This window comes from Prunus mume, linkage group LG2 (genome assembly GCF_029339155.1).
Source record: "Prunus mume cultivar Tortuosa linkage group LG2, ASM2933915v1, whole genome shotgun sequence".
Taxonomy (NCBI): Eukaryota; Viridiplantae; Streptophyta; class Magnoliopsida; order Rosales; family Rosaceae; genus Prunus; species Prunus mume.
Window position 1 is genome coordinate 11,396,966 of NC_142699.1, and position 27,263 is coordinate 11,424,228.

Genomic DNA, 27,263 nt, shown 5'->3' on the forward strand with positions numbered 1-27,263 from the left:
ATGGCCATCTATCTGGATGAATGAATATATATTGGGAATTGATCAAGGATGCTTTGATCAGGTTAAGCTTCTGGTGTTTCTGATTTGGGTTGGTTTGTAAGATGGTGGAGATTTGTGAGGTATAAATAGTACTGGCAAGGAGGTGGGAATGAGAGATTCATATTTTTGACTGCCAGGGGGAAGAAATGAGTGGGAAAGTGCATGGGTTTGTTCAAACACGAGGGGGTTGGTTGAAGGGATTCAGTTGAGGACGCAATGGATGGACTCATATACAGTGAGGTAGTCTAAGTGTAGGTGTAGAATATTTAATTTTGTGTGACAAACAAGAAAAAATGCTGTTACTATTTACTTAATATTATTAATCTGAGTATATGTTAGAGTATTATCCCTTTTGCCTTTTGAATCCGCCCACCCACGTTGTGAATATGTGGCCTCCGTAACTGCCTGCGTAAGATTGAAAAGATTAAAAAACACTGTAAAGGGTCGACGGTCCAAAATCAGTTGTATTTACAAGACTTTATGTTTTCAAGTCTGGACCTAGCTTGTGTGGCCTGGCCCAAGCCAGTATAACTGTGTAATGTTTCGGCTTAAATGTCAAAAAGAGTCTATCCGGTCTACTTATACGGCTAATTCGTATACCACATTCTTATACTACATCAATTAAAATTATTTAATATTTTTTTTATTTTATGATTTATTCTAGTATTTATTTTTCTAATTATCTTAATTAAAATCACTTCATTGATTTAATTGATGTGGCATATAATATAGACACGCCACATCATATGGGATAAAAATGTAGTAAGTGTAGCATTACTCTTAGTTTTATCGTGCTTTTTTTTTCAAGTTAAATTTTAACTGAAAATACTAGAAAGCTATTTTCTAATTGTTTATAAAATTTCTACTCAAATCATGTTCTTTAGGGAGTTGTAATGACTAGAGTTATGTTTTGCCGGTTTATTTCCTATGTTGGTATTCGTTAGTCAATGCGGTCAATTTCTTTTTCAGTAAGAAACAGATACAAAAATGTGAACTAAATTAGTCAAATTAATATTCTCTAAAAGAAAGTCAAATTAGTAATATAAGTACTAGATGAGGAGAGCATTTTTGCTCACCACTTTAATTAAAGGTGTAGCCTCACAACCCTCTTAAAAACTTGACACATGTCTATAAATCTAACTATAGTTAACCTTTTGTTTTTTATATTTTTATACATTATTATGAAAGAGAAAAACTTAATTAGTTCTTTTAATAAAATAAAAAATAAAAAACTATTTATTAAAAACAAAAAAACAAAAACCCAACACCACCCAGCCACCCCCCCCCACCGGCGACAACACCCTCTCCTCGCCGCTAGAAACATTTTATACGTATTCAATGATTTTCTCTCTACGTGAACTCTGGCGAATCCAAAACTTATGCTCAGCTCTACCCTCTATCTCCAGGTAACCGCAATCTCTGCAAAACCCAACAAAAGCCAATGGCTTTGTCCAATACAATCATGTGGGTCTCTGCAAAACCTCCATTTTCTCTCTCCAAAATCCTAAAACCCTTTTGCCCCAAATCTCACGCCCAAGTCTCCATTCTCAATCTTTACCAACCTCAACTATGCATTGCAGTTTGGTTGAACTCCGAGTCCGAATTGATTCTACAAAGAGTATCCAGAAAATCACCAAAGCCATGAAGCTCGTCGAGTCTGCCAGACTGCCAGGGTTTGAAGATCCCAAGAAGCAGTCATCAACGGCCAACCTTTGCCGAGACCGTCGTGGAGGTCCTATATGACATCAATGAGAGGAAACGGGGTTTCCGGCGGCAAGAAGGAAAGGGGTTTGCCACCGGTGGGAGTGGGGTGGCTGAACAGGTTGGTTTAGGGGGTGGTGGTGCTTGGTGACTGTATGGGTTTATTTTTTATTTTTTAATTATTATGTTTTAAAGCGTAGTTATGTTTTTCTCTCTCATAATAATGTCATAAGAAAATTAAAAACAAAAGGTTAACTATAGTTAGACTTATAGACATGTGTCAAGTTTTTTTTGAGGGTGGTGAGCAAAAATGCTCCCCTAGATTAGCCTGATGAGTGAAATACATTGATGGTTTCGCATTTAAGTCCAATGTAGTTACGTAGATAATTCACCAAATTTATGCTATGTTGAAAAAAAAAATGAAGGTAGATGTTAAGAGCATTTACAGTGGGGGAGTGTATATGGGAGTGTATGTTAAATATACACCCGAGTCATGAATCGTCTCCAATGGGGAGATGTAAATATACATCACCACCATGGATATGTAAAATAAAATGTATATTTACATCTATTTTACATCCATTGTAGAGGACCCACTCGAGAAAAAGAAGAAAAATGAAGAAAAGTCAACATAAAAGATTGGGACCCACGACATTTACACCCCCGAATTTATACCCCCCACTATAGATGCTCTAAGTATTTTTCATTTTGAGGAGGTTTATAAGAGATTACTTATAAGGTGTTGTTATACTATCATTTGAAGAGAATTGCTTGGGATAAGTTTCCTTCAAGCGTGATCCCTCCTCTACCTTCCAACTTGGACAACATTCCACCATTTCCCCACACAACATGACTTAAATATAGTGAGTTTATCAATTCAATTATAGTCACCAAACATCCGATAGGCAGGCTTAAGCGGTTGATTTCTAGTTTGGCCCAACCCGTTGATCAGCTAAAGTCCCCCGCTGCCTTTTCTACAATAAAACTGGAAGAAAATGATGGGTCAAATTTTCATGCTATAAGTTGAAAGCATCCCAAAATCATCACAAAAATGAATTTGACTGACCAAAGTTATATGTTGTGAGGCAAATTCGTGGATTTTCTTCTTTGGTGAAATACAGTGGTCAGTGACAAATTGGACGGATTTTAGGTTTCTGTGGAGGGGACTAGAAACTAAGGAAACGTGGGAAGTTAGAAAAAAATTACGTGAGTTGAAACGTCGGCACATGAGTTTGGTGGTGGCAAGTCTTCATAAGCCTACGCTTTTGAAATTAGCACATTGGTGGTTCAGAGCAGTCAGTAAGTCATTATAAGCATGGAATGAAAATGAAGGTCTGGAAATTCTTGGTCCAAATGGGAAAGTTCATTTGATAGGATTGTCTTGCCAACCCGAAGACCAAATGCCAAGGAAAACAAAAGGAAGAAGAGAATCTGACAAAACTAATTTGATAGACCAAAATTCGTGACGGAAGTTAACCGACCAAAAAAAAAAGGAAGAAAAGGGCTTTAAGCAGAGGGAGGGAGGGACGGCACAAGAGACTAAACAGTGAGTTCACCAAGAATATATCTAACTTACTTGGCCATTCTCTGTTTCTTTGTCGCAAGCTTCAGCCTTTTTGCTCACTGTCAACGGCGTCCGTCCAAACCTCAGCATATAATAAAAAAAACTACATAGATTCTTTCTAAATTACCCTTCACGGGTGAAGTAAAGATATATACATACTGTACAAGTTTTCACGCAACAAGCGTCCATGTAGAATAGAAGTATACAAGTCTCTATGTACAAGGTTCTTTTATTCTGCAAACTGAGCTTTCACAGTTGATATTAGGTCTTTATCCATGTGCCCATGAACTTGACTTTAATTGAAGCTACAAATATGAAAACCAACCTGCACCCATTTATTAAATTCCTTTTTGCTAATGAACCCAACATTTTTCTCGGGTTCGTTTTAATTATTTCAAATTGGAAATGTCATGGGATACTGTTTGCCTCTTTCCCTAAGAGAAACACTCCTTCAAGGAAATCATTCCTTGTTGCGAATCAAAGATTAACGCATATGTCACACTACTATTGCGAATCACAGATTACCACGAATGAGTTAAGTATTTTCTATTTGGTTTGAACTTTGAATAGTTGAAAGAAAATGGAAATGGCATCCAAGAGGAGACATAGTAAACTGGGCAGAAGAAACCAAAAGCAATTTACACTAAAGTCAAGGGGTGAATGTGGCAGGCTGGCAGAGCTATACTTATACAGAGCTACCAATTCTCCAAGAAAATGAAGACTACAAAAACGACAATTTGGTCCTTCCTCCTCCTCCAGGGACTCTTTCAACTTTGGATCTAACCTCTAAAAAGACTCATTCTTCTGTCTCTTTGCTATTTACACCCCCATTAGAACGTGGCAAAAGACATTTATTTTTGCTTCCATTCTGTTTGTTCGTATTCGCCAAACGAATCGCTAGAACCGCCAATCACAACAACCACCGCCACACCCCCCAACACGGTTTTCAATCAATCCAAATAAATCCATGAAAATAAATATTAGCAAAACCAATTGTAATTGTAAAATTGATAAAATTATAGTACACAACTTGAGCAATTCCATCTTAATTTACACAAGAAAGGCTTAAGCTTACAAATTCACAAGAATACAGATCCAATAACAAAAAAACACAAAAATAAATCCCAAAAAATTAGGGAAAATTGAAAATCCAACTGAAATTAGGAAATTATATATAGATATTTTTTTATATAATTTTATTTCCGAGTTTAATTTCTGAATCTCTGATCATCTGCCTCTGTTAGCGTAATTCATCTTCTCGTAAAAACGAATCGAGAGAAGCGAGAGTGACAGATTCACCTCGTCTTTTCCCCAACGAGCGCTAGGCTTCGAGCCGAGCATGGGCTTCAACGGAGATGACCAAGGCGAAGCCGACGACGATGAGGACGAAGAAGAGCTGGAGGAGGGCTTGCTGAGAGGCCAGATAAAGTGGGAGTGAAGCCGACGAAAGCCGCCGAGAGCGAGGACCACAGATCTCAGCTGCTGGTTGCCGCAGCCGATGTTGGCCCAGTGCCTGGTGCAGATGAGCTCCCAAAGCCGCTCGTCCTGCGCCGTCTTGTGCCACTGCTTGTTCACGCACGACGCCATCCCCAGCGTCCTAGCGTCCACGTGCTTAAACACCTCGAATATGAGATTGTCGTCCAGATTCACAAACCCAGCCCCTTCCACAACCTGGTCAATCTGGTCAATCTCCACCTCTTCTTCTTCACCCTCAACCTTCATCTTCTTCATCTTCACATCAGCTGAGGTCGCCGCCATCGAATCGTCCCCCGATGATGCGCGTTTCATCGATCGATTAGAACAGAATGGATCGAAGATCCTACTCTGTGTGCCGGCTTTTGGGTGGTTCAGAGTAATTTGGAGAGGATTTGAGGGCAGTTAAGAATTGAAAAGCCGAAATTCTATAATCTGGGATGTGGAAATAACTGGTAATAATGAGGGAGGGAGCGAGGGAGGGAGGTGGGGGTGAGGGTGGTTATAGAAAGGAGGAGGAGGGGTTATGTGGGGAGTGGTGGGGACCTGTTTTTGGTGCGTTTTCGAAGACGACAATTTCTGAAATGAATGCGCTTTGGTTTGTGTCTCTGTTTTGACGAATATATCCTCTGCTTGCTCTGCTGCTGTACACTTGCGCTTCTTACCCTTTTCTCTTTTCTTTCTGTTCCACCTGCTTAATTTGTTTCATGCGCAACAACGATAGAATATCCTCTCTTTTTATCAAACCATAAATTATTTGTTTAACTGTGTAAATAATATTATATATTTCGGTGGTTACTTCTTATATCTTACATCAGTGGCTGATTAGTAGTAAGATGGCATCTTTTGCTTTTTTTACTGTCTCAGTCTGGAAAAATGTTAGTGTCACTGTTAATAATTTACCATTAAAAGTAGGTAGATAATTACATTAATATGTGATCAACTTATAATATAGTAATATGATCGAATTGACGTTATAATTGTCACACCGAATAATTATTAATGACGCTATAATTTAACCGTATGTGACAATAACATCATGACAATTTTGTTTTGTTTTATTGGGTGGTCATTTAGCTTGGTCGAATAAGCTAAAAGAGCGTTGGTTTGTGGAAAAAGGCAGAGAAAACAACAAATGGAAAAAAAAGAGGGGGAAGAAGTGGTTAAACAAACTTCAGTGGTTGGCACTAAAACCACGTTCTCTTCTCCATCTTTTTGAAGCTATCCATCCTAATCCAAATGCAAATCCAAACCATTTTGTTGTTTTGTATGTAAGATTCCGAGCAATATTTTGTTGCCAATCGCCAAATGAAATTGACGTTTTTGGCACCACCCAACTTTCTTCCTCAGGTCAACCGGATAAATATCCGGTTTCCTTCTCTTATTATTATTCTTAAATTTAATTTTGGTCTCTATCAGATTTAATTTAGCAAATGTAAGTTGATTATCTTCCTTCCATCACTAAAATAATTAAACTTTTCCACAATTGGCCTAAAATGTTTCAACGAAATGAAAAAGTCAACAGAAAAAAAAAATCAATAATTAAGCGATATTCTACTTAAATTTTATATAAATTACATATAGATGATTCGAACTCGGATACAAAATAGAGATTACTTATGCTCTAGCCAACTTAACTAAGCCTATATTTGCATTAAACCAAGGGAAGCACTTAGCTTCAAGTATGTGGTCATATTATTGTTTTACCATCTTCCATGAATTTTTATTTAATGATTTTTTTCCGGCAGCTGCACCACAAAGCACTGACACAGTAGTGAACAGCCTCATTGGTCATAGCTGACGACACAATGGGTGCAACTACAAGCCCAACCCAATTTCAATAAATACAGCACACGTTCTATGGTTTTCTTCAAGTCCAGCCCAAATTTGGGTCGCTACATGACCCAACCCAAATGCTTAAAATTTGGGTAAGTTGTTGACCTTCAAATTGTAAACTAGTCAAAATTACAATAATTAATATGAATAATGCGACTCTTACCACATTTGTATACCACTTCTTTATACCATCTTATATAGCTGAGGTGAACAGCCACATCAATTAAAATTATTTAATATTTTCTTTTCTTTTATGATTTATTCCTGTATTTGTTTTTCTAATTGCCTTAATTAAAATACACTTCATTGATTTAATTGATGTGGCATATAATATGGACGTGCCACATCATGTGATATAGAATTGTGGGATAAAAATATGATAAGTGCATAATATAATATTGTATGTGTGTGTGCGCTAATATTTGAAAATGATTAAAAAAACCAAGGAAACATTGGTTCTTCATAACCCGCTAAGTTGCAAAATATGATCAACAATTGGAGTATTTTTATACTAAAATAAACTGAAGTGGTGAATTTCGTATTTCCAACTCTGTTTTTGTTTGTTTGCTTAATTTCCAACAATTACAACCTACTTTGGCCATCACATTTCTTGTTTCCCGGATACAACCACCACTCCATGTCCCCCCTCAAAACTTGAGAGCGAAACTTTAATTTAATTTGAACATGGACCATGCACTACATAACATAATGTTTGCCATCCCAACAGCAATATATAAACTAAATTAATTGGGGAATCTAGTTCAGTGGAAAAGAAAATTGACTTGCAAATGAGTGATCTAAGATTTGAATTTTGACAACTTGACACCGATACCGTGTGAGAATATCCCACCACCTCTTAACTTTAGGAAAAGAAAAAAATACTAAATTAATTATGGTATCTGTGTGTATCTCGCTTCAGTAAACAATGCACTTCTGCACAAACAAATGCGAGATATATGTCTCTAAGCAAAACAATAGGAAAATAATAATAATATAGAAAAGCACAAAACGACTGATAGGATTATAAGAACAAGCATGCTGGGCTGCTTGGAGAAAGAAGATGAACATGGTGATGAATCTGATCTAGTGGCCATCCCCACCTTTATCAGGACCAGAATATGCTTCAGATATCTTGATCGGAGCAGGTGAAAGATTAAGATGCATAAGAGCATGGCCAACCCCTCTTCTACTGGGACCAGAATATGCCTGAACAATCTGAAACTTGCTGATTGAATTAGAATTAGAAGAGAGCTTATGCACAAGAGGCCTGGAGCCTTCAACTTCCACAGCAGATGAGAGGAGGAGGAGGAGAAAGATGACTGCAGAGATGGAGTTCACTGCAAGGACTTTGATGAAGCCATGGTGCTTCTTCATTTTGAGTTTGGTTTGATGTTTTGGGTGTTTGTGAACGAGCTGCAACACATTGCTCAAGTATATATAGGAGATGTAACAAAGGGACATGCACAACCTATTTTATGGGAATTGGAAAATTAAATATATATACACTCTTGGACTCTTGTGCAACATGATCTATTTTTTTATTGTATAATATCATTCTCTCCCTCCAACCCAATCTAATAACAAACCCAAATGAAAGCCATTGAGTTGATTACTTCCCAAGTTCAATTTTTTTTTGGGGGGGTTGGTGCAAGTCTCTTCTAATTAGTTTTGGTCACAGACTTGCAGAGTGGAAGAAAAACTATATATATAAACCTAAACTGAATAAGTACCCAACTAATCAGTGGTTATCATATTATTGCTTGTAGTATAATAAAGAATCCCACCAATTTTTGTCCTAAGACTAAACTAATTAAGGTTTCATAATCACATGTTTGGTTTTCTCCCTATATTTATATAGCATGTAAACATTCTTGGTTCACAATATAAAACCAATAAGGAATATATACATATATATATATATATGTCAGAAAGAAATCTATAAGAGTAAGATTTCATAAATTTTGTTTTGATTCAGATGCTTTGGCGGAAAATCTCAGTTGACAAGTGTATTGTATCTGAACCCGTGAATATATATGATATATAGGAGGAGGCGGCGGGAGCAGCAGCAGCACACACCATGAAATAATCCATATATATCATGTCAAACTTTGCAAGCAAATGCCATTGTCGGCGGCTGTTGCCGGATGATGGTCCTCAATTGCGGTCGCCTTCCTTGCTTGACATATATCACATTTCGGATGTTTGGACCATTAATTGAGGATCAAAGTTCACGAGCCTCGTATGTTTAACATGTTGATCATTTGCAATACGTATATTTATTCCTATGAGACCTCTACAAAGTCATTGTTTTATGAGACACATGATACACAACACAATCCATTCACACTCACTTGCAAGCAACAACATATTTTAGGCAAAATATGTTGTAGTTCCACGAAATTTCTACTTTAATTCATGTGGTTTTTATTCTGGTAATTTGACATGTGTAGTTTGATTTTATTACAATTTAAGGATATGTCCAAATTTCCATCCAATTTCTTGATGGCATAAACACGTGTCTCTTACGTATGGAAGTATTTTGAATGGAATTGGATGAAAATTTGGATGTGTTGTAACAAAATCAAACTACAGGAGTTAAATTGACAAAATTAAAATTGCAGGGACCAAAGTGACTATTTCCCTATATTTTAGGACTTAAAAGTCCACCATATCATGACTCACGAGTCACGAGTAGGATTATGCCAAATTTGTCATGGTTATATTGCCAAATTTTGACACTAGATGGCCACCAAACATGTCTAGTGACACCTAAGCACATGTCTAGTGGAATCGGTTGGGAAATCAAAATGTCCAACTTGCTTGCTATATATGCATGCTGAAAGCTAGAAAAAATGGGGTCACGGTTTCATACCAACTCGTCATTCTTTCTTACCTGTTAAATAGGAGCAAAGCAAAGCAAGAAAATGCCCAAGTGGTCTTCCACACACTCAAAATACCATGTGATCTTGAAAAGAAGAAAAAAGGGATCGTTGAAATTCTTGCACATCCCTAATGCCTCCTCCCTCCCCTTGGCTATCCCTTTGGACTAATTTAAGCACCTACCCTTAATCTTGAAAATCTATGTTCCCTCTTCTCACCTCCACCGTCCTGTACTTGAGAGACAGAGAGAGAGACGGTTCAACAAACAATTTTTTTTTTTTTTGGTTTGCCATGTCTCCAAAAACACTGCCTTTAATTGTCCCTCTAACAATTGGCTGTCACTCATTTCTTCTTTTCCTCCATGCACTGGCGGATCCAGAAATTTTTTAGCGGATGTGCAATATTGACTAAGTATGAAAACGATTTTTCGGAATAATCATTTTCTCAAGATAATTTTTGGCGGCTTTTATTCCTTATACATCAAATAAGAAAACTTGATTTTATGGGATTTTAGTATGAAGTATATATTGACTTAATGAGCCATCATTTTTAGCCTAAATCGTATTTTGCACTAAAACCGAATTTTCATATTTTTATTTGGTGGGAATTTGATTTTCTAGTATTTTTATTTGAATCCAAATGGACTTCTTTATTTACATTGTAAATTTAAGTAAATAGAGTAATATAAAAATAAATAAAAGTAAAAAGACAAAGACATTTACTTAAATGTTGAAAATGGAAATAAGGTAATCTGTACACCAGTTGAGCGAATGAAGCGATTTAAAGCCTCTGATGATTTTTCCGGCGAATGGAGGTGCAGCTGCACCTCCTTGCGCCTTAATAGATCCGCCCCAGCCTCCATGAAAGAAAAAATATATATATAGAATAAAGAGAGTGCCGCGTACAGATGGAACAAGACGCACGCGTTTTGGATCACATCCGGTGTGTTTCCATGCAAAAAGGTGATGCTCATGACAGTAGTTCGGATTTTGCAGACAGAAAAAACCTTTCTCTTGCTTTTTCTTGGTGACTTGAGACGTATTTGGATTTGGCAATTAAAGTCAAATTCCAACAGCACGAAACAATTTCAAAGTAAAAGCACACCTCCCTCCTTCCCCCAGGCTTCTCGCCTTGCTCCCCACTTCATTGTACAAGTAAACTATAACTTTTATTAAAAAAAAGGGAAAGTCAAACATCTTTTGATTGACCCACTACATCAATAGCTAAGCCACACCGTCATCAGCAGCTCAAATCCTTGCGTATATATACAAGTGGGTTGGCCTTGTTTTCAGAACACAGAGAAAAAAAAACCAATCAGAAAACTCTCAAGAGAAAGATTTGTGTGCTAGCTGTGAAGTAAAGATGGCAATGAGAATGAAGAAGAGCTCAACAGCATCAACCAGTTGCGTGTGGCTTGTGATGGGGTTGATGGTGCTGCTGATTGTGTCAACAGAGTTTGGTCAAGTTGATTGCAGAGCCCTTCGATCAGCAACAAGCGACAGCGGCAGTGATGGCGGATGCAAAGGAGTTGATGGGGCTGAGGAGGTAGGCATGGCTAGCTTTGCTGTTTCTTCTAACTACAACTCGAGCACTGCCCGTCGTCCTTCGGTGAGGAGCTTGGCGCTTAGATTGGCCTCTGGACCTAGCAAAAAAGGCCCTGGCCATTAGCCTAATTGCGGCCTACATCTCTCTCATTCTTTTGTCTTGTTGAATTATTTTCCATGTTCATGATGCACAAAGATGTGACATATTGGATATTGTTTTTGATCCGCCTAAGGATTTTCTTTCATACGTACATGTAATTTTTCAGGCTTTAGTTGGTTGATACAATTAGACAATTTGGACAACAGATTATGTTTTGTTGTTAGTTCAAGCTCTCCAACTTTAGAGGCTAATAAATCATTTAGTTTATGAATCTCTCAAATTTTACTTCATTTCAGTGCAGAAAATTAGGGGCAAAAATAAAGAAAAAAAATAAAAAATTTCCCAATTGCTAATGTTGTTGGTTTTTAATTGGTGAGAATAGAAAAATTTTAAAGTCACCAAAGTTGAATTTTCAGGAAGCCACCAACAAATCCTCTCTCTCCCAAAAATTGCTGAAAGAATCAAAGGCGCGGTGAAAAATATATCAATGTAACACCACCAACCACCCACGAACGGTCCTACCTACGAGCGAGATAAACGACAAGCGTTCCAAGTTTGACGCTCATTTTCAATTTCATTTTTTCCTTTACGCTGAATAAGTAAGCTATATAACATATATATAAAACTATAGGAAGGCCCAACCCAAAGAATATTTGAACTGTTGCGGATCCAGCGTGGAATAGAGACGTGACAGGTGTTATATTTGATGGAATTATTTTTCATCAATAATTAAGTTCATTTAATTTAATTTTAATCATATAAATAAATGAATGAATTTTATTATTTTCATTTAATTTCTAATTCGATGAACAACTCTGTCTCCTTGTTAAGATTTGTTTTTCCATATTTCATGACATTAGAATGAAAACAAATATTTTCCCACATTTTCATGCACCCAAAAAAAAAAAGTATATTTCACCCAAAAAAAGTGTATATATATATATATATATATATATATATATATATATATCAAGACAGATTATAACAAGACAGATATAGTATAGTTTAAGCACACATACGAATCCTTCAGAAATTCTTTAAAGCAGATACTCAAAGCATACATACTAGTTTAAGCACATATTCGGTTTTTTTAAATAAACATTCAAAGAGAGGTTTCTGGAGAATGATTTAACATCCATGGGACCTTTCTTCTGGAGATGGAAAAGAATATTGGGGGTTTCATTAAAACACCCAAAATAGGGGCTGAAATTATAAAAAAAACTCAACACCCAAAACATTTTATAAACACAACCAAAACCCATCATTACACACACTCAAAACTCATTTATAAACACACCCAAAAAATATACAATTGTTGATTTTGGGTATGTTTCTATATTTAAATAGTGTTTGGGTTTTTTTATAAATACATGTCTAGGATTAGGTTTATTTATAAATATTTGGGCTTTTGAATTTGCAAAGAGAGGGGTAGAGAATTGAGAGGGAGCCATTGATGTTGCTGGGGTTGGGGGCAGTGCAGTGGACGACGATGGGTTGGAGGAGATGGGTTTCCAGAGTTTGTTCAGAAGAAATTCCAAAAATAAGTTCTTTTCTTTTACTGTTGGGTCCAATCAGATCTTGGAGCTTCAGTTTTTCAACCTCAATTTTGTTGAGGTAGAGAAGTTGCAGGAAGAGAGAGTGATGAATGGCGTCAGAGAAGAGAAGCTAGGCCAGTGTGTGTCGAACTCGCTTGTTCAGTTTAGCGATGGTGCTATTTTGCGAACTACACTATATTATAGTAGCGAATGAGCCTTTTTTTTCACTGTTGGACTGTATAGCATCCTCTCTTACCAAATATAGGTTTCAAGTGTTATTTAACCCAATTCAGTCTGATAAGGCCTACCAAACATAGCCTTAATTTCCAGACCTGAACCCAAAACATGAAGGGGAGCATTATGTACGCACAATCTACAGGCCTAAAGCACGTGTTAAAGGCAAACGATTCCGAGTCACCAGCGGCACTTCAATAAATTCCAAGGGCCGGCCCAACAGGCCCAGTTTAAGGGGCCCCCAAAATTTAAAAACCAACGTTCCTGATTCCGTAATTCGTCTACAGAGAATGTATTTGTTTCTACCTGGTGAAGCAGATAACAAGCAACAGAGACTGATGAATTAGGAAGGGGACAACCACTAAACACATCATCAGGAGCGTCTTATTCTCCCCACATGCCAAAAACGCAGAATGATAGCATGCACAACCACAACCACTGTACTACCAAGAAATAATGAAAACTAACATAAAACGCGCAACTACTTCCAGCTAAAAGAGAAAACTAAGCCAACCAAATCATTTATATTTCATCACTTCTTCATGATAATCTAACAACAATCCAAAAGCAAGACTCCATGTTCATATCACCAAAAACCATGGACATCAAACTTGTCAGTGCCACAACAGCCACACAGAGACAGAGAGGTAAAAACTGCTTAATGACAAATGAGACATCTGCTACAAACATCAACCAATTTGTCCAAGGTGCGACTGAATGGAACTAGTGAATAGTTGTGGTGCAGCAGACACTAATCTTCCCTACACTCGGACATTCTACAACAAAAATACTCTAAATCGCATCATAGTCTACCTCAAGGAGGTAGAATTTATGCTGTAGAATACCAAGAACTATATAATGCTTACACCAAAAAGTAAGTCGCCTTTATTTTTCATGATTATCCACTACTGATGCAACATAAGGTGAAAACAAGAAAAAGTGGATATGCATATCATCATAGATGGAAAGCAGACTACTTTTAGGTTTTAACATGCTTGAACTACAACAGAGCTCTGAGCAACAGAGCTCTGAGCAACATCAACCAATCTCACTTTCACCGAAAGCTTAAATTTGACAAGAACAAAAAACTTTTAGAAAAATTAAATCCTGCACATTGTAGGAGCACACAAGGTACCAGGCCAAAGGGACATGGTGTGATGAAAAACCAGCTGCAGGAAACACCCCTCACTATTTAAAGGGCAATGTCAAGCTCCAAGAAGCAACATTATGCACAAGAAATTTAAGCAAATATTCAATTTAGACATTGGAATTCAGCTAGTATTGAAGCTGAAATGAAACACAAACCAGCTAGAAAAAAAAATATCAATAAAACATGAAGAGTATGCAAAAGGAAAGATTTTAATGTTTTCCAAATTCAAAATGCATCCACTTCATTATAAACATTTTCAGCACAAACATCCCCGAACAAAGCAGATAAAAAACCAGTAGATCAATACTCAACAGAAACCCACATGATATAAACCACAGAAAACAGAAGCGTATTGCGATAATACCTAAGCATATAAATATTTAGCAAGTCATAATAGTATATGGGCATCACAAGAAATCCATAACTAATACGAAATAGATCTCGAAATGGAAGCCCTAAATTTGAAGCTAAAATGCCCTAAAACACACAAGGAGATCACTAGGGTTCGGTCTTGGCATCCTCACTGGGGGCAGCAGCGGTGGGGTCCTCAACAGAGCTCGCGTTCCCGGACTCTGACGCACCGTTTTGAGCAGCGGAAGCAGAGGCTGTCCTGGACTTGACGGTATCGAGCATACGCTTGCTGATCTCCTTGGAGTAGACCTGCAGGATCTGAATCCCATCCTCCTCGGACGCCGCGGAACCACCGGCGGCGGCGAAGGCTTCATCCTCGATGAGGCGGGCGGCGGCGGAGGCCTCTTCAGCGGACAAGGTGCCGTAGCGCTTGGAGAGAGGGGACGGCGTGGAGAGAGTCTCGATGAGGCGGTTCACCACGGCGTCGCGGGTGCGCTGGGTCGGCGGCCATATGCTGAAGGAGGTGGCGTGGCTGGGCTTCTGTGGCTTATGAGCTGGTGCGTCTTCTGGCTGTTGGTTTTGGGGTTCGGCATCCATGGCTGAGCTCTGGTTTGGTGCGACTATGCTCTCTAAGTCCGACACTTTTGTTGATGAGGACTGTGGGGAGGTGGAAAGAAGCACTTCCTACTTTAAAAAAGAGAAATTATATAAATTTGATGGTGGAATTCAAATGTGAGAGAAGAATCCATGGTGAGAGTGGGCTATTTATAGGTAAAAATTAAAGTTAAAAGGATGGGTTACCTTAGAAGTGAGTGCTGATATTGAAATGAAATGTTTGACGGTTCACCATTTTCGTCTTTATTTATTTTACTTAATTATTTTCCCTCCTTTAGGCCTCTGTAATTAATTAGAAGGGTTGCTGGTTGGTTAGGTTAGGCTCTTGCTTTTACATTCTGCCCAATCAATTCAAATTGGGCCACTTTATTTCCACATTTATAGCTTCTTTTTTATTTTTGGGCCAAAGCTTCTATTGATAGCTTCAGACCCTTAAATACGATTGTTATCACTATAGAATTAAACCTTCTTTGATTGAGGCATTTTAAACCTTAAACAATTCTAAATAAATTATTAGGCCAGTTGCAAGCCTGTGTTAGACCAGTTGATCAAGACAATGTATCTGCCTACTCCTTTGCACCCGAATTCGATTCACCACCTTATACATTAGAGTAAATTAGAATATCGCTTTATAAAATATAACCAAAATAAGGGGGCTAAACTATACCAGAAAGGTTCTCCTATTGTTTGAATCTTCAAATAAAAGAACTTTGGCATATCTATCTATTTGTCACGGATCCAATCAAGTATGCTAGAACTTGAAATTGACTGAAAAAGTTAACAAAATACCCAAATCAAAATCATGTAACCATCAAAATAAGGTGCTCAAATTATTTTTACCATTAGATAATTTCGTGAGATATTTCTTTTTCTAGATTGTCCGGCAACATAAGATGCTTATAATCTTTATTTGTGAATCAACATTGATCAAGTTAATTGATGTTTGTGTTGAAAATACTAGTAATATTCATCATTTAAAAAAACTAATTGTAGCATTATTTCTTTGGAGGTTTAATTTTACTTTAATTAATATGGGGTGTTATTATTTACGGTTTATAGTTATGTTTTTGGTGGTTTAATGTTTTTGTTATGTTAGGTTGTTATAACGTTAAGGAAAACGCTAGGCTTATCATATTTATATACCACATTGTGTACCATCTCTCCACCTCTATTAGAGATGTGTTACACGATGTGGTATATAAATGTGATAATCCTAGTATTATCCTGAGGTTAAATTACATTGATGGTAGTGGTAAGTGCGCGGTTTGAGGTTAAGCCAACCAAATCATACCACACATAGTATCAAATATTTCATAGGTTTCATTCGTACATTTAAACCCTTGGTCTTATTGACCCATATATATATATATATATATATATATGGCCTCTGGCACTTGTGTCTTGTTTTTCTACATAGGTTTCTCTATGATTCAATATGAAATGGTCTAGATGTGAACTTGCACCCCCTTATTTTAACATGTCTACGGAAGTAAATAGGACTTAATGTTTCTTAATCTCTAGGACTTAAAATTTACTTTTTGGCATTAGACTTTTATTTTTTTAAGGTAAATAGTGGTCGTGGACTCACAAATCACAATCGCTGCCACTAAAAAAAGATGGCATTAGTTACTTTATTTTGCGTGACTATTGGCCCCTATTAGTCAATAGTCACCTGCAGTTATGATTTGAGTGTTTATTACATATCCCTCCGTGTTATAAAATAAACAGAATATGAAAGTAATACTGAATATTGAGGTGGGATTGTATTTGCTCTTGTGGTATTACACTTATAGAATTTTCTCTCTCGGATAAAACTTTCTAACTCTCAAATTTCTCTCACTTTTCTCTTCGGATTGGTGTATCTTCTTCTACAGCTGAGGATCCCTTTTATAGGGAAAGTTACAAGAGCAAAGCAGTTAATGCATTGCGGAAGAATTGGAGGTGAAAACATTTCACCTACCAAAAACACCATTTCACTTACATCGATCTACTATTGCATGCACAAAAAGTCTTCCTTGCTACATCCGCACACACGTTTCACAACACTACTCCTTGGATGTCCTAATAGGGGTTGGCCTAGCAAGCAAGTGGCTGGTCTGTTGTGATTGTGGTTCGATTGGCCTGTAGTGGCTGTTGGGAGGTGTTTGACAATGATGGCTTATGCACTGTTTTTTTTTGCCAGTGAATCCATATTCTTTGAAAATAAAAGGTTGAAAATGATTTCAAAAAACGTTTTCTGTGTTTACTTAAACTCGCCACCAAATGCAAATCTTAGTGTTTTCTAAGAATGAAAATGGCTCTAAACTTTTACAGACAAAGTGCTAATGATATCACGTAAATCATATTGGAGGCATGAAATGCATGAAATAAATTATTTTGTTCTTATTGTTTCAAGTTGATGGGTCCTAGACCACATATATAGGGCTACTAGGTATTATTGATTGGCCCCACTCTATGTCCTTACGTACGTTGCTATATGATGGAAGCTAAGCTAGCATGAGCGGGCGTGGTTTGCACATAGCCTCCAAGGGCTTGGCCCTTGGCATGGTAAGCCCCAAACCTTCACTCATATCCACATTCTCTTCACTAATCCTCTCCCACTCAAATGACTGAACCAAACTTCCCAGTGCCAATCGAACCAACCTGCTTGCTAGGCCAGCCCCTGGACATCCACGCCTTCCAGCTCCAAACGCAATTAGCTTGTACCCTTCAGAGCCCTCCCACTCCATCCCTCAAACCTCTCTGGCTTAAATTTTGTAGGGTCCTCCCACAGCTCAGGGTCCCTATGGATGGCCCACGCATTAATGAATAACATAGTATGACGTGGCACATCAAATCCCCCTACCACACAATCCTCAGAGGCTTCATGAGGCACCAGAAGTGGAGTGGGTGGGTACAAGCGAAGTGTTTCATTGATCACATTTTTTAAGTAAGTGAACTTCGGCAAGTCTTGCTCTTCCAACGGACGCTCTTGTCCAACCTTGGTGTCTATTTCGGCTCTTACTTTCTCCATTGCCTCCGGATGGTTTAGCAGCAGCGCCATTGCCCATTCTAGGGTTGCTGATGAAGTGTCAGTTCCAGCTACCAGCATCACCTGCAATTAACTTAGTTGACATTTTGTAATACAGACAAAAACAAGAAGACATTTTGTAAGTTGCTTTGACTTGCCCTGCCCCACAGGGGAATAGACTTGCACATAGAATAACCTCATTTTAGGTTGCGTTGACATTTTGTAAGTTGCGTCAGCCACCATTTGATTAGATGTTATGTCTCTTTCTCCCTTGCCACTATTCAGTTTTTATATGCAGAAACTACCAATTTATCTCATCCAATTATTTAGTACAAGCATCCAACAACATTGAATCTATGACATTAATACTAGGACTCCAAATCATACAAATAAAGCTACCATTTATTCTTACTAAATTATACTTTATGTTATAATATTAATAAAAAAAATACACGTGGTATAATATGATTGAATTACTTCAAAATTTCGAGAAAAAACAAAACAACTAAAACTATAATAAATGAATTGCATGATTTAAATATGAATTACGTACCATAATAATTCCCTTGATTATTTGATCAGTGTAGAATTGGGGTTCCCTTTCTTGGAGCGCCAACAGGTTATCAATCATCAACTTCTTGACCTCTTTCCTATTCGATCCACAAGTCGCTGACAAAATTTCACGGCGCTCATCAACCAAGCCCTGCAAAAAGTTGTCCATTTTTGCCATCAAGCTCACCATCTTCTTCTCAATTCCCGTCATATCCATCCATTGTAAGAACGGGAAAAAGTCTCCGAAATTTGTTGCCCCGGATATGTCCACTCCGTCCCTAATAACCTTTTGTATATTCTTAGCCTCTTCAGCATCCAAAACATTTTCACCGTAGTACCTCTTCCCCACAGCCATCATCGTCATCACATTAAACGAAAGCTCCGTAAACTTTGACTTGAGCTCGACCTTTGTCATGCTCTTAGCACAACTCTTCATTGTCTGATTTAGTAACAAGCGGACTTCTCCTTGCCTGATACTCGAAAACTGCGCAAGGCGAGCAGAGGAGAAGACCTCAAGAGTCATAACGCGGCGGAGGTTGCGCCAGAGGTCTCCATAGGGAGCCAAAGTGACTGTTGTGAAGTCGTAGGCAAAGTGTTTTCCAACAAGCAAGCGTGGCCGGCTGGCGAAGATGATGTCGTGCTTTGTGAAAAGCTCTTCCGCTACCGAAGGCGAAGAAACCAAGAGGACTCTGCGTGAACCCCAGCGGAGTCGGAGAACTTTGCCGAATTTTTCAGCAACAGCTTGGAGGGTTCGGTGGATTGGTTGTTTTACAAGATGGAGATGGCCGATCATGGGAAGAGATGGTGGGCTTGGGGGCAAGTTCTTCTTGTGTTTTTGTCTAAGTTTAGTTGTGGATAGCTTGAGAAGCAAGGTGAAGATGATGAGAGCTAAACCGTACCAAAAGGGTTCTTCCATTCGTTTGACTCTCTTTTTGTCAATATGAGATGATGTAGCTATGAACTTGCACACCACATATTTATATATAAGAACGTGGCAATTGGAAAAACACTTTGGTTTAGGGTCCCTATGGATGGCCCACGCATTAATGAATAACATTGTATGACGTGGCACATCAAATCCCCCTACAACACAATCCTCGGAGGCTTCATGAGGGAATAGAAGTGGACCTGGTGGGTACAAGCCAAGTGTCTCATTGATCACATTCTGTAACTAAGTGAGCTTTGGCAAGTCTTGCTGTTCCAACAGACGCTCTTGTCCAATCTTGGCTTCTATCTCAGCTCTTACTTTCTCCATTCTCTCTGGATGGTTTAGCAACAGCGCCATTGCCCAATCTAGTGTTGTTGATGAAGTGTCAGTCCCAGCTACCAGCATCACCTACAATTAACTTGGTAATTAGTTGACATTTTGATTTGTAAGTTGCTTAATCCTGCAGCTACCATTTGATAATGAATTATATATGTCTCTTTCTCTCTTCCTACTATTTTAACTTCTATGTGTGCAGAAACTTTGCATACGAATAAGTAAAGTGTTGGGCATCCACCAACTCACTACAAAAAAAAGTGGCAACAGTTATCCATTTTGTCACTAATTTTGGTGACTGTTGTGAGGGCTTACTAAAGGCAACAGTTACCATTTTTGACTTTTGTGGTGACTAAAAAGCTTTTAGTCACTTTTTACTTTTTTCAGTGACTAAAGCCTTTAATAACCCCCACAACAGTCACTAAAATTTGTAACAAAATGATGTGACTGTTGCCACTTTTTTTTTGTAGTGACTCCAAATCATATCTATAAAGTTGAAACTGATTTTCCTCGTTCTCTTGCTGTATATAGTTGTGTTTATTGTTTGTATCTTTCTATTATTTACAAGAGCCCTTTGTGGGGCTATGTTATCTTGTATTCTCCTTTCATTAAAGAAATTGCTGCTGCTATAATAAATAAATAAATAAATATATATATATATATATATAAACTGGCCGTTTCTTTTGACTAATTAATGTGAAAAACAAATATCAACCTCATAATTTCTCAAAATTACGTACCTGAATAACTTTTGTATGCTGCTAGAAGGTAGCGATATTAGTTCAAGTGTTATAATATGGGTGTATGACATTTTATACTTTAAGGATACAATATTAATAAATATACACGTGTTATAATATGAATGAATCGGTTGAAACTTGAAGAAAAACCAAAGAAAAGCTTCGTCTTATAATAAGCTTAATGATAATGCCTCAATAACTAAAACCAAATTAGTTTAACAAATTAAAGAAGTGCAAGTTCTGATAAATAGATACATTTAAAAAGTGCAAGATTTAAAAATTTGGATTACTTACCAGAATGATTCCCTTGATTATTTCTTCAGTGTAGAATTGGGGCTCTGTTTCTTGCAACGCCAATAAGTTATCAATCATCAACTTCTTGACCTCTTTTCCATTTGATCCACACTTCGTGGACAAAATTTCACGACGCTCTTCAACCAAGCCCTGCAAAAAGCTGTCCACCTTTGCCATCAAACTCACCATCTTCTTCTCAATCCCCGTTATATCAATCTACTGTAAGAATGGGAACAAGTCACCCAAATTTGCTGTCCATTCCGTCCCTAATAACCTTCTGTATATTCTTAGCCTCTTCAACATCCAAAACATTTTCACCGTAGAACCTCTTTCCCACAACCATCATCGTCATCACGTTAAATGAAAGCTCCGTAAATTTTGACTTGAGCTAGATCTTTGTCTTTCTCTCAGTACAACTTTTCTTCATTATCTCATTCCGTAGCAAACGAACTTCTCCTTGTCTGATACTCGAAAACTGGGCAAGGCGAGAAGCGGAGAAGAGCTCAAGGGTCATTATGCGGCGGAGGTTGCGCCAGAGGTCTCCATAGGGAGCTAAACTGACAGTTGTGAAGTCGTAGGCTAAGTGTTTTCCGATAAGCAAGCGTGGGCGGTTGGCGAAGATGATGTCGTGCTTTGTGAAAAGCTCTTCTGCTAGCGAAGGTGAAGAAACCAAGAGGACTCTGCGTGAACCCCAGCGGAGTAGCAGAAGTTTACCAAATTTTCCTGAAAGAGCTTGGAGAGTTCTGTGGATTGGTTGTTTTAGAAGATGGAGATGGCCAATGATGGGAAGAGATGGTGGGCTCGGTGGAAAGTTGTTGTGTTTTTGGGTAATTTTAGCTATGGAGAGCTTGAGAAGCAAGGTGAAGATGATAAGAGTTAAACTATACCAGAAGGGTTCTTCCATTATTTTGGCTCTTTTTTGGTCAATGTGAAATGGTGTAGCTATGAACTTGCATATTCTATTAATTACAGGACATACGTAAATATGGTGCAACTTGGAATTGTTTAGGATGAAGACAAAAGATTCCAGCTGCGCGACCAAATTAAAAAAAGAACCAATAATAATAAACATAAACCAATAAGCTATATTTGATCAAACGAATGGCAGAACGCTTCTGGTACTATTTCAACATAGGGAAGACTTGGTGTGGTTTTTTATGTTGTTTATATGGAAGTTAGCTTAGCATGATTGGGCGCGGTTTGCACATAGCCTCCAAGGGCTCGGCCCTTAGCATGTTAAGCCCCAAACCTTCTGTCATATCCACATCATCTTCACCAATCCTCTCCCAATCAAATGACTGAATCAAATTTCCGAGTGCCAATACAATCAACTTGTTGGCTAGCCCAGCCCCTGGACATCCACGCCTTCCAGCCCCAAGCGTAATTAGCTTGTACCCTTCAGACCCATCACCACTCCACCCTTCAAACCTCTCTGGCCTAAATTCTGTGGGGTCCTCCCACAGCTCAGGTCCCTATGGATGGCCCACGCATTAATAAATAACATAGTATGACGTGGCACATCAAATCCCCCTACCACACAATCCTCAGAGGCTTCATGAGGTAATAGAAGTGGAGTAGGTGGGTACAAGAGAAGTGTCTCATTGATCACATTTTGTAAGTAACTCAGCTTTGGAAAGTCCTGCTCTTCCAATGCACACTTTTCTCTGACCTTGGTTTCTATCTCAGCTCTCACTTTCTGCATTTTCTCTGGATGGTTCAGCAACAGCGCCATTGCCCAACCTATGGTTGTGGCTGACGTGTCAGTCCCAGCTCCCAGCACCACCTACAATTAACTTGGTAATTTAATAGGTTTTTATAGGCTTTTAGCTACCATATAAAAAAAATTGCTCACTATTATGAAATTAAATAGTAGTCTAAAACGTTATCAGTCGTATTTTTCCTATTCTTCTTTCTTATGACCTTCGTGAAATTTGAAGAGTTGTGGGTCTTTCATTGGTTTCGTTTGTGATTTGGTTTTTACTTATTGCGCCATATATCTCAACAGTGGATTGCAATGTTGGATTCTTGTTAGTGAGGCCATTCAATGTTATTCTTATCTTCTACTTGTAATTGTAATTTTAACTTGATTATTACCCAATAATCAATTATGCAAGTTGATTTTGGAAATAAAATAACACAATCTAACGAGTTTACTTATAGTTTTAATTTTATAAAAAAATTCAATCATTGGCACTATGAAACTTAGTCAACTACTAATTGGGTGTTTTACTCCCTACTCACATATGGGGACCAGTTCAATATAGATGGAAGTAGGGTCATGTTATCTCATCAATTCAACCCATTTATTTGTTTCTTCTTCATTTTCTTCATTTTTCTCTTTTTTAAAAAAATTATTTATTTCTCTCTCAATCTTCATACATGCATCAATTTAATCATTAAAAAATTGCTGCAATTATTTGATTAAATTATCAAAATTCAGGTTTTTTTATTCTTTAGAAAAAGATGTGGGTCTTTATTGGTTTTTTGTATTTTTTTTTACGTTCAAGTATATTTCTTGTATGATTATGAATTTTTACCCAATAATCAGAATTCCTTTAGTTTGGTCATGTTATCAATTGAAGTTTAGAAGGCTTTAGAAAACGTTCTTATTTGATTATGATAAGAATTCCTTTTTTGTTCAAATTTAGATGTGTCGAATTTGAATTGAGCATTCCTACACATTTATTATCTCAACACGACACAACCCATTGCCATCCTTAGATATGATGCAAACATCCATACTTTATTGGCTAAAAATAATATCCTTCAAAGTCGACCAGCCCTTGTGAAATATGATAAATTGAACCTTTTTCGCAATCAAAAGTCCACTAATTACAAAAAAGGATGCGTGATTACTTTTTTAAAGTGTCCACTATAATCACTATCTAATTGTAGATATTGCTGGTAGCTGGAACTGATACGACATCAACTACCCTAGAATGGGCAATGGCGTTGTTGGTAAACCATCCAGAGGTAATGGGGAACGTAAGAGCCGAAATAGACACCAATGTCGGGGAAGAGCTTCTATTGGAAGAGCGAGACTTGCCAAAGCTGACTTGCAAAATGTGATCAATGAGACACAGCGCCTGTACCCACCTGCCCCACTTCTAGTGCCCCATGAAGCTTCTGAGGATTGTGTGGTTGGAGGATTTGATGTGCCACGTCATACAATGTTGGTGATCAATTCGTGGGCCATCCACAAGGACCCTGAGGTGTGGGAGGACCCTACAGAATTTAGGCCAGAGAAGTTTGAAGGATGGAGTGGTGAGGGCTCTGAAGGGTATAAGCTGGGGATTGATTGACCCAAAAAAGAAGAAGCTGGGCATGGATGTCCAGGGGATGTCCTGGCCAACCGGTTGATTGGATTGGCACTTGGAACTTCGATTCATTCATTTGAGTGGGAGAGGATAGGTCTAAGCCAAAGTCCAAGCCCTTGGAGGCAATGTGTAAACCAAGGCCATCCACACTACTCTTATTAATGTCTCCCTACCTAGCAGGCGGAGGTTCTTATCAAGTTTGTGGAGATGTAGTCAAACTTTCTTTATTTTTAGGATGAGTACAAAAGTTTCTAGTGAGACCAAAATTGAAACAAGAGGACCAAGAATACTGATCATAAAGCAAAACATTGCACATTTGATCAAAGAGGATCAATCAATCAACCCGAGTAATGGGAGAACCCTTCTGGTACACTTTAGCTCTCAGCATCACCTTCACCTCCATCTTGCTTCTCAATTTCACCGTAGCTAAAATTAGACAAAATCACAATAAGAAACTTCCCCCCTCCCCACCGTCTCTCCCAATTATTGGCCATCTCCATCTTCTGAAAGAACCAATTCACCGCACCCTCCAATCTATTTCTTCAAACTTGGGCAAAATCGCCTTCGATCGCGGAAGAATGTTACACGAAGCACGACATCATCCTCTCCAACCGCCCACGCTTGCTTTCCGGGAAACACTTCCACTACAACTTCAAAACCGTCGCCGCCGCGTCATGACTCTCGAGATCTTCTCCTCCTCTCGCCTCGCCACGTCTTTGAGCGTCAGGCAAGCTGAAGTCCGTTTGCTATTGAATCAGACGATGAAGAGCTGTGCTTGCACGCAACAGGGGATGACAAAGATCGAGCTCAAATCCAAGTTCATGGAGCTTTCGTTCAACGTGATGACGATGATGGTTTTGGGGAAGGGGTACCACGGCGAAGATGTTGAGGATGTTGACGAGGCTAAGCATTTCCGGGAGGTTATGAGGGACGCCGTTGACCTATCCGCAACGACGAATTTGGGAGACTTTTTGCCAATTTTACAGTGGGTGGATATATCAGGGTTGGAGAAGATGAGATGGCGAATAGTTTGTTTCTGATGGCAAAAATGTACAGACAAGCTTCTACATGCAATAATCTCATATATGAGAATCAATTCTAGCTAATATGTCGTGATCTTGGGGGGAGATTTGGGGAAATCAACTGATTCCGGGATCGAATTTTTCTTGCAGAGTCGCCGTCGACACCCAATTTGGCAGCAAATGGTAAGGATGACAACATGTTCATGATCGACAACTTGTTGTCGATGCAAGAAACAGAGCCCGAATTCTACACCGACGAAATCATCAAAGGAATCATTTTGGTAACTCACACTTCTTTGTTTTTAGTTTTTGTGTTTTTTTGGAGGTGACCGTTAGTTATTTAAATGTGGACTGATTGTACGTGTTGCTGGTTGCTGGGAGTGACACGTCATCAACAACCATAGAATGGGCAATGGCGCTGTTGCTAAACCATCCAGAGGAAATGGAGAAAGTGAGAGATGAGATAGAGACCAAGGTTGGAGAAAAGCGTGCGTTGGAAGAGCAAGACTTGCCAAAGCTCTGTTACTTGCAAAATGTGATCAATGAGAAACTCCGCTTGTACCCGCCTCTTCCAATTCTGGTGCCCCGTGAAGCCCCTGAGGACTGTGTGGTGGGGGGATTTGACGTGCCACGTCATACAATGCTGGTGGTGAATGCGTGGGCCATCCATAGGGACCCTGACCCCAAAATTTAAGCCAGAGAGGTTTGAAAGATGGATTAGTGAAGGAGGGCTTGAAGGAGGATATAGGCTAATCCCGTTTGGGGCTGGAAGGCGCGGATGTCCTGGGGCTGGCTTAGCAAACAGGTTGGTTGAACTGGCTCTTGGAAGCTTGGTTCAGTCATTTGAGTGGGAGAGGATTGGGGAGGACATGGTGGATATCAGTGAAGGGTTAGGTCTTATGATGCCAAGGGTTAAGCCCTTGGAGGCTATGTGTAAACCAAGACCGTTCACGCTGGCTTCAATCTAAAAACCATACCTGGAATTCCAAAGCCCATTTTGATTCTTTTCCTTCTCTCTGTTTTTTTTTCCTTTGACAAAACGATATTCTAACTAATCTAATGTACAGAAAGGGAATCGAACTCAGTACAATGGGGCGAGCACATTGCACCTTCATACTCATACAGTAATTTATCACTGAGTAAATAAAGTTGCAGTTGAAGAGACTTTTTTTTTTCCTTGTTAAAATATGTAGCAAAAACAAATGCACTGCCAGTTATGCAACCACAAAAGATAAGTCAATTAAATGTATGGCAAAAGCGTGGCTACTAAAAGAATATTAGGCACTTTCAGGTCGGATTCAGGATTTGTGTTTTTTGAAAAGAGGAGAGGAGGGGGACTAATGTTAAATTTATACATTGATTTGGCTGGTATAGAATAGAAACTGCAAAATAGATAATATTGAACAAAGAAGTTAATAGGAACTAGTTACTTACTAAGCCTGCAGAAGTTGACAAAATGAGTGCTTCAACATCTGGTTTTCACATTACTTCCTTGTCAACGATTATGGAGCGGGTCAGAAGCGTTTGGAACTTTCCTCTTGCTTGAAAAGAAGGCCTCAAATGAGTGCCTCAACCGCTGCTGCTGTGGCTGCTTATTCATATCATCCTCATGTTCTTGTTTGTTTTGCTCCACATTATTGGCTACAGATAGTGGCATCGTGTTTTCCTTGTACCCAGAGACCAGCATTGAGAAAAAGACCAACACCATTAACACAAGGTGCTGAAATTGCATATTGCTGAACTTGGGTTGTGGCTTCAGGTTTAGCCAGACAAGAACAAAGCTGAAAGAAAGAAAGAAAGAGGAGGGGATTTGATGGGGGTGGTTTGAAAAGGCAGGCAGGCACACACATGGCTTTGTTTGAAAGTGTGTGTGAGAGAGAGAGGCACACACATGGCTTTGTTTGAATGTGAGAGAGAGAGAGAGAGAGAGAGAGAGAGAGAAAAAGGTGATGTGGTGCAATTGAGTACACCCTGCAAACAAGGGACACTTCCCACGAGAACACATTTTTTCTGTTTGCTTTTTAAATAATATTCTTTGTGCTTCA

The 27,263-nt window shown here is 38.6% G+C and overlaps 3 protein-coding genes and 3 pseudogenes across 4 annotated transcripts; 2 read left to right on the forward strand and 4 right to left on the reverse strand.

Moving 5' to 3' along the window:
* Positions 1-4,334: 4,334 nt before the first annotated feature.
* On the reverse strand, positions 4,335-5,338 carry SLY1 (F-box family protein). Its single transcript, XM_008222061.3, has one exon. It carries the CDS (start codon positions 5,090-5,092, stop codon positions 4,532-4,534), a length of 561 nt encoding a protein of 186 aa, XP_008220283.1. The 5' UTR covers positions 5,093-5,338; the 3' UTR covers positions 4,335-4,531.
* Positions 5,339-10,774: 5,436 nt separating this feature from the next.
* LOC148919619 (uncharacterized) lies at positions 10,775-11,417 on the forward strand. Its single transcript, XM_089046619.1, has one exon. The coding sequence runs from the start codon at positions 10,856-10,858 to the stop codon at positions 11,159-11,161; it is 306 nt and encodes a 101-aa protein (XP_088902745.1). The 5' UTR covers positions 10,775-10,855; the 3' UTR covers positions 11,162-11,417.
* A 2,846-nt stretch (positions 11,418-14,263) lies between these two features.
* Positions 14,264-15,161, reverse strand: LOC103320385 (MFP1 attachment factor 1-like). Its single transcript, XM_008222062.2, has one exon. It carries the CDS (start codon positions 15,002-15,004, stop codon positions 14,555-14,557), a length of 450 nt encoding a protein of 149 aa, XP_008220284.2. The 5' UTR covers positions 15,005-15,161; the 3' UTR covers positions 14,264-14,554.
* Positions 15,162-17,380: 2,219 nt separating this feature from the next.
* Positions 17,381-21,783, reverse strand: LOC107880083 (cytochrome P450 81Q32 pseudogene; annotated as a pseudogene). The gene is made up of 3 exons (XR_016123541.1): positions 20,880-21,783; positions 18,586-19,920; positions 17,381-18,116 (listed from the first exon to the last, which is right to left on the reverse strand). The product of XR_016123541.1 is annotated as a cytochrome P450 81Q32 pseudogene (transcript).
* A 271-nt stretch (positions 21,784-22,054) lies between these two features.
* On the reverse strand, positions 22,055-22,611 carry LOC103320453 (cytochrome P450 81Q32 pseudogene; annotated as a pseudogene).
* Positions 22,612-23,527: 916 nt separating this feature from the next.
* On the forward strand, positions 23,528-26,201 carry LOC103320454 (cytochrome P450 81Q32-like; annotated as a pseudogene).
* The last annotated feature ends 1,062 nt before the right edge of the window (positions 26,202-27,263 follow it).